The 13699-nt window shown below is 35.5% G+C and overlaps 1 protein-coding gene across 4 annotated transcripts in view; it reads left to right on the forward strand.

The window, feature by feature from the left end:
• CEP350 (centrosomal protein 350) overlaps nucleotides 1–13699 on the forward strand; it is a 151672-nt gene that overhangs the window by 13557 nt on the left and 124416 nt on the right. For 3 of the 4 annotated variants that reach the window (XM_027612703.2, XM_027612706.2, XM_027612705.2), the window contains exons 2-3: nucleotides 12125–12210; nucleotides 13189–13235. In XM_027612703.2, the coding sequence (XP_027468504.2) occupies nucleotides 12138–12210; nucleotides 13189–13235 (120 nt within the window). In that variant the 5' untranslated portion in view covers nucleotides 12125–12137. The remainder of the gene's footprint in view (nucleotides 1–12124; nucleotides 12211–13188; nucleotides 13236–13699) is intronic. The other variant, XM_027612704.2, reaches the window with a different exon arrangement.

Genomic DNA, 13699 nt, shown 5'->3' on the forward strand with positions numbered 1-13699 from the left:
TTGTTAAACGAGTGGATGGCATGGGTCAGATTGAGGAAAAGGTTTTTCATGAGTGTGGAAGAACAGTCTGATGCAACACCAAGGAGGTTGCTGAAACATCGTACCTGCCCTGTTTAGAATGGAGGGTGGAATAAAATGCTTCATCTGTAGACAAATGTGAGGAAGTCCTGTCCTTTCCTGTGAGTTTGAGAATGGTCAAGATGTGTGGGTTAAATGAGCAGTCTCTAAAGAAGTTAACGTGCATTGAACTTAATGGAACAGAGGTTCTAACGATAGAATTGAGGTGAGAAAGCCAAGTGCCTTGTGATGAAATTATGAGAGAGGATAGGGGATAATGTTATAAATGGTGGCTGAGTTGGAATATTCAGAGAGGCATTATGTGAATGCCTGTTAGAGGCTTTCAGGGGTTTGAGAGAGAGAGAGAGATCTAGATTTAATTTCCAGATCTGTCACTGAATGACCTTGGACTGTTTCCATAGTCTGCTACTGTTTCTTCATCAGTAAAATAGATATATAAATACTCCTTGTTCACACTTTAAAAACCTTAAATAAAAAACTTTTTTTTTTTTTTTTTTAAGCATTAACAAGAGAGAAAGAAAAACAGAAAAAGGTATGGAGCAGAAGATATGTCCCTTAATAGTGTTTGGTGGGAGGTGGAATTTTTGGTGCTCTGGAATTGAATGTTTAGTGTTTTTATAAAAGAAAAAGAAAAAAAAAAAAACATTAAAGGTTCCCCAAAGCCCATGGCTGTTGTGTTACACACATCCCACTGAGAAGAGCCCCGGGAAAAGAGCAGAAGAGGACAAGAGAAACCGAGAGTGGGGCCAAGTGCAGGTGGGGGCAGTTTTCTCTGTGCAGTGTGTTGTTAGGGTCACAGAGAGGAAAAGGCCCTTTTTTTGGCCAGAAAAGGAGTGGGAAGGAATGGGGGGGAGGGTAAATAAGGGATTTTAATGCATAGGGGAAAGGGTAGGGGGGTGGTGTGTTGTGCACTTTCCTCCTACCCTGTGGCCTCAATATATAAGGGAAGGGGGACAGAGAAGGATAAAGATTCCAGTTGCATTCAGCAGAGCTTTAGGTTAAGGGGAACAGTAAAAGGCAAACGAGGAGGAGGATTGTGGGTTGTAATGGAGACTGAAAGTAAGATGTGGAAAGCAATACGGTCCTTGGCCCACATGTCAGGAACACAGAAAATGGTAGGTATGATTATTAACTATTAACTGCCTTCATGGTCACCCCCCTGCTGCCCAGAGGTTTATAACTTTAGCTTCTGGTTTAAAGGTGTTTTTTGCTCTCACTGTTTTGGAACGTCAGAAGAGAAATGGTCTCACGTGGTTGGGGAATAGGATTAGTTCTCTCCACTGATGCTCATCTTTATGTGTTTTTGGAAGCTTTGGGCTTCAAAGAGTAGAATTGAAAATAATCTCTAGAGCTGTAGTTCTCAAAGCTGAGCTTGTATTAGGATCCCTGTAGACCTTTAAAAATACAGGGTTTTGGCCTCTCCTCAGACTGATTCAGAATCTCTTGTGGGTGGAGCCTCACCATCTCAGTTTTTAATGTTATCCAGGTGATTCTTCTCCTAGAGCTGCTTGAGAAAGCTGGCTCGGGAGACAAGAACTCTAGCTGCTTGTCCTCCAAGCATTAAGGGCATTAAGTAGCTGCTCTGAAACTCACTTGCGGTGGGAATGATTGACAATGTACGTGTGGGTTATTTGGGAAATAATTATCTTTATAGGCTTAAAGACTGGCTATAGAGGATAAGTAGAGGGAGTAATGATTTTAAAATACTGTATTTAAAATCCATTTAAATACAAAGTATGTTTTCTGTGTGTCCCTGTTTGCTATGGATTAAATAGCTATGATGACTTTATGAGTAAAGGTACATTTTGAGTAAAGGTACATGTTATACTGGCATGTTAAGACTAATATTTTGTATGTTACCCTTAATACTAGTTCACATCATGTGCCCACATTTTTTAAAAAGAAGCCAAGCATATTATCATAATATGTTTAAATAAATGTGCATTTGTGTGTTGTGTGTCTTGTGTGTGTGTGGGGGGGGTGTGTGTGTTGTATATCTCATTCATTGTAGTAAGTGTCTTTTTGAGTTTCCAGAGAATTTTTATGTTGTAGGTTTATTCATACCTTTTTTTAGATTTAGAAAAATTAATCATAAGCACGTTTGGTACAAATATGAAATAGTAGAGATAAAAATAGGGAAACTAAAGGTGAGAAAGGGAGGTGAGGAAGTCAGATAAGAGAATACGGAAAACAAAAGGAGTGAGAGGGAAAAATATAGAAGAAAATGGGAGGTAAATGGGGAACAAGAGGAAAAATATCCTAGTATTTGAAGAGAATATAATAGATTTGTTTTTTAGCGAATGAATTTTAGAGAATTTCTCTAATTTTAAGCAGATTTTCTTAAGTAAAACTGTACTACTGAATGAAAGAACCAGAGACGATAATAGAGGAAAGTATTAGGAAACCCACTTTCCCCTTTCAGCTCACTTTAGCTTGTAGGATTTTAGAAGGAATGGTATGGTATGGGTTTTAGGAGAAAGGATACATTATTTACTGATTGAATTAATCGAATATGATCTAGGACAGTGTGCCTAGATTTCTAATTCCATTTAATTCAATTTTTTATTAGGATTCTAGCTTCTTACTGTCAATTAGAGACTCTTGGCATCTTGGAATCTTTGTCACTAGGTTTCATTGTCAGTCAGAGTTCAGGTCTGTTGAGGATGGCACTCAGCAGTATCACCATACTTCCAGAATCGGGGAACTTGATTGCTAACAAAGTATTCTTGACAAGGTAGATGTGTTTGTCATGTTGTAGCCTGCTAGTTAATGGTACCTCTCTGTTAATTCCCACAAAGAATCTGTTTAGATGGGGCCACTCCATTCCCCTCTAAGAAACACTAAGACTTCATATGAGGTTGAAGCCATGGGTCTAGTAGTTCATCTTTGCTCTGGGTGAACCACTGGGAGAAATGTCTTCCCTTTCTGAGTAGTTTCTGCTGTTCATGGGCTCTAGATGGTAATGTTTTACTGCTCCACTTTGCTCATTACTTTGTTCATGTCCAGAGTGAATAAATGAACCTCCAATACAGTTTATACATAATTCTTGTACTTTTTTTTTTTTTGCCTAATCATAGTAAGGCTTTTACTTGGTTATATAGGCAAATCAAAAGCATTATCTTTTGCTCCAGTCATCTATTCATTGCACATTAATGATGATATGCTTTATCAAACGACTCCCATTGTTTCCATGGTATCATATATTTATTATATGGTCACCTGTAACCCTCTTCTTTACACTGTTATTATCAGCAAGGTCAGTTACGCTTTTTGGGTGTGGCTTCTTTTACATATAATCTTATAGACTACTTGCAAAATAGTATATGAATTTCATTCCCTTGTTTTACATTTCTTTTTTTCCTAGCTTACTAGCCTAGTGATGATTGTTAATTGTGTTCTTTTTCCTTTCTTTTTTTAAAAATGTTTTTATTTATTAGAGGGAGAGCATGCACGCATGCACTCGAGAGAGAGAAAGCATGTGGGTGCCCATGAGCAGGGGGGAAGGGCAGAGTGAGAGGGAGAAGCAGACTCCCTGCTGAGTAGGGAGCCTGGGTCATGACCTGAGCCAAAGGCAGATGCTCAACCGACTAAGCCACCTAGATGTCCTCCTTTCCTTTCTTATGGGTAGTTTTCCAGCCTGGCTTTTTAAACCATCTCTTCTGCTTCTGTGATCATGTTTCTTGTTACTTCTGTTGATTTACCCCACTCTCTTCCCTGTTTGTCCTTTAACTGGCAGCCTTGCCTTTGATTCCTCTATTATTTTCTCTTTAAGTTGAGATCATAACAGCTTTCAACAGTGCTGTTTGTTTTTCTGTTCATGGAAGGTCTCTGTTGATGGGAGGGTAAATAAAAAGATGTAGTCCTTAAGGACCATAAAACCTTGTGGAGAGACTGATAACACATGTGCTATTTGTAACTTTATAGCTTTACCACATTGTATACTATTTGTTTATGTGTGTCACTGCATTGTGAGCATTAAGTGCTCAAGGAATATTCATTGAATGAATGAATGGTGTGTTTGTGTGTGTGTCTAATGATAAGGGCTCTAAAAAGTTAACAGAGTGCGGGACGCCTGGGTGGCTTAGTCAGTTAAGCGTCTGCCTTCAGCTCAGGTCATGATCCCGGGGTCCTGGGATTGAGCCCCCACATCAGGCTCCTTGCTCGGTGGAGAGCCTACTTCTCCCTCTGCCTGCCACTCCCTCTGGTTGTGCTCTCTCTCTCTCTGACAAATAAATAAAATCTTAAAAAAAATTAACAGTGCTATTGGGGAAACAGATGAAGTAGTAATTCTGTTAAGGAACAGTTGGGGAAAGATTTATAGTAAATGGCATTAACATTTGGGCTTGAAGGTTATTAACTGCCAGATAAAATTTAGGAAAAGAAGATACGGAGGTAATGAAAATTTCTGCATGTTTAGGGAATGCACTCTAACTATGGCTTTTTGACAAGAACAACTGGTATACAGTGAAGATAGCAAGGGGGTTAAGACTAAATCAGGGTTGTGGAGGATCCCAAGTTCCATCATGCTAAGGAATTTGGAATTTTATCCCATAGGTGATAGTCATTGAAGAGCTATAAAAGAATTACTAGGTTCTGTTTGCAGAAAGATAATTGTAGTTGCAGTATGGAGAATAGATTAGGAACAGAATAATTTAGGAAGCTTTTACCACAATTTAGGCTAAAGATAATACTCTGAACAGAGGTAAGGGGAAGAGGGAGAGAGGAAGAGAGAAATTAGAAATATCTTGAAAAATTTTTTTCAACAGCTTAATGGAGGCCTATTTTATAAGAGAAACATCTTAAAGATAGTGTTGACTTGGTAACTCAGTAAATGGTGGTGAGGGAGAGGCAGAAATGTCAAAGATAAATTGGATGCATGGCAACCCCATTTGCTAAGAGAAAAAGAAGGAACAATTTTGAAGATAGACAATAATGAGTTTGGTTCTGAACTTGATAAATTTGAAGTGCCAGTGGGATTTGGAGCTGTACTGTTTAATAGACTGAAAACTTGGGTCCAGAGTTCAGAGAAAGACCTAGGACGGAAATAGGATGACATTTAGGAAGTGGTTTGAAACCATGAAAGTGTGTGAGATTGCCTGGGAAGCTAGGAAAGAAGAGGCCTAAGAATGGAACCTTTGGAAATGTTACCATTGATGAATTGGACAAAAGTAGGGAAGCTGTCAGTTGAGGAAAAAAAAAAAATCAAGAGGGTAAGGAAGGTAAGACAGATATGTTTTACTGATCCCAAGAGTAGTGAGTATTTCAAGATGAAAGCTTAAAACCCCAAATGTAGTAGAGTTATAATACCCAACTGGAAAATTGTGTTACTACAAAGGTGTAGTTCCTAGATTTTCTGGACAGATAACTATATATGTATAATGTTTAAACTTAGTTTTAAGACCTTCATAAAAAACAAACTTACAAATCAGGAAAAATAATTTTTTAGATTTAGAAAATACAGACTTTTGGGGGCACCTGGGTGGCTCAGTCAGTTGAGCATCGGACTCCTGATTTTGGATCAGGTCATGATCCCAGCGTTGTGAGATCAAGCCCTGCAGGCTCCACGCTGAGTGTGGAGCCTGCTTGAGATTCACTTTGTCTCCCTGTGCCCCTCCTTCCCTGCTCGTGCTCTCTTTCTCAAAAACAAAAAGAAGAAGAAGAAGAAGAAGAAGAAGAAAGGAAAAGAAAGTAAGGACTTTTTAGTTGAAGGACTGTTTATAAGAAAATGAATTTGAAGGATAAAGGGAAATTTTCTCAGTGGATCAAAAAAAAAATGTTTTCTGGTGACCAGAGATAACCCTCTCTCAAAAGAATTGTCATAGAAATTGTCATTGAAATTTTCTGTATTTTCTTTCCCTTTTTTAAAACAATGTATTTAACACATTTTTTCTATAGTATATTTGAAATATATTTCACATATATTTCTCTTACTAACTTATTTCCTCTATATGAGTTAGAGGCTTGAAATGAATGATTTCATGGGATCCTCTTTTTTTTTGTAGGACTTTGTCCTGTTTTCCCTTAAGTAAAGAGAAATAAAAAGTTTGTTGTAAGACTTCAGAGAGGTCTCAAGGAATGCAGGGGCAGAAAATGAGGTAGTGGTATTATGGGAACTGGAAAATGGCTAAGAACAAGGCCATTTTTTCCTTTTCAGGAAGCTACATGATCTCTCATTTGTTTTTCTTTGATCTTCATCTTGCTTTTCATTATGATTTTTCGACTTGACTCCTCACAACTCCTTGACTCAGTTACTTAACATTTCATTCTAAAATTCTTAGATCTCTTCTTGCCAGAGACTGGATAGGCCACTCTTGAGTTAGTTCTTCACTGTTCTTCAATCAGCTATAGCGGGGGTGAGGGGTTGTGGATGGGAATGGGGATATTTGTTCTTCAGAGAGGGGGCTATGGTTGGGCAGACACAGTGATTGACATCTGTAATATATTCGTACACAATTTCATTTAATAAATCTTTTTGGGAACATAATATATATGTGTATATATAGTTGCCACACAATGTTAAATTAACTTCAGGTATACAGCACAGTGATACGACAAAGGTACTTTGAGATCATTTGTTTTGTGCTGAATAGGAAGGATTCCCATTTGTATTTTGGAAAATGTTGAGAGTCCAAGGAGGACATACATGATAAGCATTGAGTTTGGGATAGTGGATGTCACTTCTGGATGGGGGAAGGTGGATATGAGTAGAGGTACACAGGGGACTTCACTCAAATTTCAGTAGTTTATTTCTTAAACTGAGAGATGAGTACATAGGTGTGTATTATTATACTTATACTCTACTTATACCTTTTGATATGCCTTAACTATAGTAAGGGGCAGAGGGAGAAGCAGACTCCCTGTGGAGCAGGGAGCCCAATGTGGGACTCGATCCCAGGACCCTGGGATCATGACCTGAGCCCAAGGCAGACGCTTAACTAACTGAGCCACCCTGGGGCCCTGTAGTATCTTAAAACATAGTAAAGAAGAAAGTCTACTTTGTGGATGATTGACAACCATTTAAATTTGGACTTTCACAGATAATGTCTTAGAAAATAAAGCAGTCTGACAGGCTCTTGCAAATTTGTTAACCCTTTCCTGAAATCATAGTTATTGACATGGTTTTTAGCTAAACTAATACAATTCATAAAATAACTTTTAAAAATGTCAATGAGATGATCTAGTCTAACTCTCCTAAACATTTATAAGAAAACCATGGCTCTCTGCCATTGTGGAAGTGGAGGGTTGTGACAAATCTATTACTAGATAACAGAATACTTTTATGAACATGGTATGCTGATGCCATTAGGGCTTCTGATGCATAATAGTCTCTGTCCCTTTTTTCTCCTTCATACCAAACATATAGTAGGCATGTCCTAATTAATATGGTGTCTTTAAGGATATACTCCCAAAAAGCTTTAACAGGTCTCCACCAGTAGAATTATGCTCTCCTCCCTATTGTTAGTCTTAACAAAGATTATTACATTGGATTAAAAAGTTCTAACTATGGGGCGCCTGGGTGGCTCAGCCATTAAGCCTTTGCGTTCAGCTCAGGTCCTGATCCCAGGGTCCTGGGATTGAGCCCCTTATCGGGCTCCCTGCTCAGCGGGAAGCCTGCTTCACCTTCTCCCTCTGCCCCTGTTGTGTTCCCTCTCTATGTGTCTCTCTGTCAAAGAAATAAAATAAAATAAAATCTTTAAAAAAAAAAAAGTTCTATTTTCTGTATACAGGATGCATCTAAAATAGTGTCCCAGAAAGCTTAGAATTGAAAGGTTAGGGCAGGTATAATAGAATAAAGCAATACTTACCTTTTATTAATAGCATACAAAATAGAACTGAATAGTAAAACATAGTTCTCTACGGACAATGATGGTCATTTTTTATTGAAGAAATATAAAACCCACATGACAATATAACAACCATGAACCTTTATGTACTAAATAATGCTATCAAGCTATATAAACATTAGTTTATAGAAATAAGAGAAGGAGACAAAAAATAGTTATGGTAGTTTTTTGTCTGCCTTTCTTAATTTTTGACAGATTAAGTAGGCAAAAGAGAATGCACAAATGTTCAATAATTCCAAAATTCCCATATGGCTATAGAATAAAGTTGTCATGTTGCCTATAAAACATTTAACTGGGAAGGTAGTTTCATTATTTCCTAATAAATGATCTTGAATAAGTTTAATCTATTTGACTTAGTCATCTTAAAGTGGTTAGAAAAGGCATTTTACAGATTGAGATTTATACTTTAAAGATAGTAAGAGTTTTGACAGATTAGATTCTCTTCTTTCTATGACGAGATTTTTTTCAGTGTACTTTTTCCTCAGTTTTTCTATTTTTATAGAAAATGGTGATACATATATATTCTTACATAAAGAACTGTTCTACTTAAATAGATTCTATTTATAATAGAATTAGATTCTATTCTATTCTTCATGTATGAATTATCTTTTCATGTCCTTTGCTCATCTACCTACCAGGATCATCATGTTTTTCTTATCAATTTAATGAGTTCTTTACATTATGACTATATGACCATTGTCACGTGTGATAAAAATAATTTTCTTCAACCACTGTTTGCAAAGGCAGTTCAGTACGTTGTATAGTAAAGAACCCTAGACTAATAAATTATTAATAATAATAAATTATTAATCTATTAATAATACTTATTCAGTATGGGATAACCTGGGATTTTGAAAAGTAAAATATTGAAAAACTGACATTCGTGAGACTAGACATACTATAGAACTGAATTAAAACTGTAATTATAAACCTAAACCGGGCATGTTATCAGAAAATACTTTTAATGTATAATGTACATTGAAACAGCATGTAAGTGTACAGCTTGATGGAAGTCTCATACACTGAACACACTCATGTAATCAGCACCCATATCAATAAACAATATTATCAGTACCTCAAAAACCCTTCCTTGCTCCAATTCCAGTCACCACCCTTCTGCCCAAACTGTGTGTAACCACTGTTCTCACTTCTAACACCATAGATAGTTTTGCCTGTTTGATACTTTATAAAATGGAATTATATAGCATGTACACTTGTTTCTGGCATTCTTCACGTAACATGTTTGTAGCATGTAGTTGTAATTAGTTCATTCTCATTGTTAAATGGTGAATATACTATAATTTATAAGATGAAATTTTACATAAATGTCACCCTCCTGATAATTGAGTCACTTGCATTTGACGATTAACCATTAAGAAAGTCTTTTTTATTTTGAAGTAGATATAAATGCGTTTCTTTTTACTCATGTACTTTGTCTCAGCCTTATCAGTGCTGGCCCCTGAACATAGAGATTATGGAGATATATGCAGTTTTTATTATTTAGTCTATTTCTCCTTCTCATTGGAAAATTGAGAATTAATACATATTATAGCATTTAGTTTAGTTTTAGAGCAGAGAGAGGTCTGCTCAAAGAAAACTTCTGTCAAATTGTTGATAAATTATTTAGTAATACAGAATAACTCATGTTTGTTATCATTTTGATAGTTGGCTAGGCCAAAAGTATTTTTATGAGAAAGAAAGTAAAATGAGTTGATTTTTTGAGCTATGTTGGCATCACTGATGGAAGCTTTTATGATTGGAAAATTTTTAGTTTTAGTTTTTCTATCATTCCTATCTGACTTTTTAAAAACAGATTGACATTTCTTAGAGAGGTCTTATATAATTTATAACAAATTTTATTTTTAGAACATTTTTGAAGTTTTTTAAAAGAAATTTTAAAACGAGGATTATTTACTGTGGGTGAAATTAACTCTCCTAAAAATTAATTATGCCTTCAGTTTTATGTGTTTGTATTTTAGTAGGTAGGTTTTTCTTTAAATTTATATATTTTTTAAGATTTTATTTTAGAGAAAGGGAGAGAGAAAGCACAAGCACGAGGGGGAGCAGAGGGAGAGGGAGAGAGAGAATCTCAAGCAGACTCCGTGCTGAGCGCGTAGCCTGACATGGGGCTTGATCCCATGACCCTGAGATCATGACCCCAGCCGAAAGCAAGAGTCAGTGGCTTAACCGACTGAGCCACCCAGATGCCCCCTCTTTTCCTTAGATTCAAATTGGGTTCTTTAATATACAACATACTGAACTGCCTTTGCAAACAGTGGTTGAAGAAAATTATTTTTATCACACATGACAGAGGTCATATATTCATAATGTAAAGAACTCATCAAATTGATAAGAAAAACATGATGATCCTGGTAGGTAGATGAGCAGAGGACACGAAGAGATAATTCACACAGGAAGAACTAAGATTAATATCTATGGTAGAATGTTTAGTCCTGCTAGCAATCTATTGAATTCAAATTAAAACAACCATTTTCTTCCTATTAAATCAGCAAGTAAATAGAATAGATATAATGCTGAATATTAAAAGATGTTAATGAAACTAGTAGGCTCATTATAAATAAAAACAGTGGTAAAGTATAAATTGGAAAACAGTTTAACATTGGATCTCAAGAGCCGCATGTTCTTCACATTCTTTAGTTCAGTTTTAATATTACACTTTGTAGATCCTGTTCTAGATAAATCCAAATAAGCAAAAATTCACAAATACACAAATATGTTCATTTCAGTGTTACTTGTAATAGAGAAAATGAGACATAATATTGTACTGATAATCTGTTGCTATGTAACTCCAGAGAACAAGCAATGCCTTTTGTCACCTAGACTTAAAAGTCACATATTGTCACTTCCACCACATTTGTTAAAAGTATATCCCTAAGTCCAGCCTACATTTAATGGAAGAAAATTAACCTCTACTTCTTGAAGAAAGGAGTATCAGAGGATTTGTGAATATATTTAAAAACTACCACAAACATCCAGCAGTTAAGTGGGACACAAAAATAAAAATTTTTTACTTTTTACACAAATTAGAATAAAAATGAAAATTAGAAAGAATAGAAGGAACTGTGCAAAATAGCTTAATGATCATATTAAGATTTGGGGAATAGGAATGAGTTTTCCCCTCCTGTATTTTCCAAACTTTCAGTGTTTTGTGAGTTTTATAACAGAATAATTCTGTATTCATCGGAAAATATGACTATCATCAAGCTGTCTAGTCAGCATAAGCAGATCATGATCTTTCTCTTTGAGTCATGATATAATTTTTTCTTTTTTTCTTTCATTTTTTGTTATGATAAAATACACAAAATGTACCACCTTAACGATTTTCAGTGTATAATTTAGTGGTATTAAATACATTCATAGCATTGTGCAACCGTCATCACTATCCATCTTGCATCACTTTCCATCTTGTAAAACTGAAATTCTATACCCATTAAACAACAGCTCCCCAATCCCCCCTTGCTCTTGGCAACCACTATTTACTTTTCTGCCCCTATGATTTTGACTACTCTAGGTACTTTACATAAGTGGAATCATATAGTATTCATCTTCGTAACTGGCTTATTTCTCTTAGTTGATGTCCTCAAAGTTCATCTGTATTATAGAAAATGGCAAAATTTCCCTCTTAATGCTGAATAATATTCCATTGTATGTATATACCACGTTTTACTTACCTTTTCATATGTTGATGGACATTTTCGTTGCTTTCACTTTTTGACTATTGTGAACAATGCTGCTATGACCATGCGTGTGCAAATGTCTCTTTGAGACCCTGTTTTCAGTTCTTTTGTGCTGGATCATATGGTTAATTCTATTTTTAATTTTTTGAGGAACCTGCCATACTGTTTTCCATAGAGGCTGTATCATTTTACATTCCCACCAACATTGCTCAAGAGTTCCAGTTTCGCCACATCAACACTTGTTATTTTCTGTTGTTGTTTTGTTTCTTTGTTTTTGATAATAGGCATCCTAGTTGGTGTGAGGTAGTCATGATAGACTTTTTAATGGTTTAGTTTTCCAAGGAAAAATAAAGTTACTGGATTATAAGGGACTCTAAAGAGGGCATAAAGATAACTTTTAGAGTTGACAAAATCCTTTTCTGACTTTCATGAAAGTTAAAAGAGTATTTTCTTTACTAATATTATAATATTGACGTTTAATGAATGGTGATGATGTGATTGTAGGTAAATTGGCAGGATGAGGAGCAGCAAATCAAAAGAGGTGCCTTTACCAAATCCAAGGAACTCTCAAAGCAAGGATACTGTTCAAGGTATGATTTTTTTTTTTTTTAAACTTTAGAACTTAGTGCCTGCTTTGTTTAGGTCATGTGTATAAAATTCTGGACTAATCAATAAATGAAAATTATACATATACTTTGCTTTATAAAAAGTGGATAATTTTTTAAGTTCAATTTGTTTTAAGTATGCAAAGTACCTCACCTTCAAAGGTGTCCTATGGCAAACAGTTTTATAAAGGAAAACACAAAAAAGAATCAGTATATGTAAAATTGGTTTTACAGAGTTTCTTGGAAATTCTGATTAATGTCAATAAATGATATAATATAGCTCCTAATTTGGTTTTAGACCTATCGTGCACAGATAAGAAAAGGCAAAGTCTCATTGAACTATTTTTTTTTAAATGATGCATTGGGGGTTACTTTAATTAGGACATGATATATTTTGAGGTGCATTGACAAACTAGAGTATATCTGGAGTAAGATTATCGGGTTTATGAGGGATCTGGAAATCATGTCACATGAGGGACGTTTGGAGGGAAGGATGATTTAAGGTAACTAGGTGGCCTTGTACCATTTGAAGGGCTGTTATCTGAAAGACTAGATTTTACCTTTGTTTCTACTGGTAGATTGAGGTGTGGAGTAATTTTCTAATCTTTTCAACATCATAATTGTGAAATACACTACAATACAAAATTTTGTGTTTAGGTCACTGAGATAAATTGAGGATATTGCTTATTGTTGATGTCTAATGGGTTTATGAGTGGGGATATTGTCCTAAGAACTAGTAGGATCAGTGTCTAATACAATTCTAAACCGTGTACTAGGAAGCTTGGCTTTATAGAATGGGAAAAGAACCATGTTTTGGTTCAATATGATAAAGCATTTGCTGAGAAACAGTTCTGCCTAATAAAATGGTTCTCACACTTTTGAGTGCATTTAGGAGCTTATTAAAATGCAGATTTTGAGGACTACTTTAGAGATTCTGATTCAGTAAATATCCATGTTCCCCAGCAGATATAACCACATCGTGGGATGCACTTTCTCAGACTAAGGCTGCTGTAAGTAGTTAGAGCTTCCATTTATTTCTTTCTGGTTTAAAATTGGTTTCCTGTTATGATTGAATAGATTAAATTTTTTTCTATAGTACTTTTTTCATAGGAAAATAAGGATTTTGGTAAGAAGTTAAGTACCATATATTACAAAATGAACATTAATAATGACTATTAAATAGTAAATGGATAATCAAGACACTACTTTAGGTATCAGGAACATTAACACTATGGCATATAAAATACTAAAGTAATTTGTGCTATTTATTCTCCTTTAATAAATTTGTTCATTTGGTATATTGAAATGAAGATTTAAAAACAAAATGATTTGGGAATGTGGGGCTTTGTCTATGTAGAAGGCCCAGAGTCAGAGAGGAAAAGAAAGGAACAGTTTCTTTAATGGACTAGGTATGACCTCTTTTGTGGCAGTGACAGACTGCTTTCTCTCAGTCCTGCTGAAGAATAACTATGGG

This window comes from Zalophus californianus, chromosome 10, assembly GCF_009762305.2.
Source record: "Zalophus californianus isolate mZalCal1 chromosome 10, mZalCal1.pri.v2, whole genome shotgun sequence".
In the NCBI taxonomy this organism is placed as follows: domain Eukaryota; kingdom Metazoa; phylum Chordata; class Mammalia; order Carnivora; family Otariidae; genus Zalophus; species Zalophus californianus.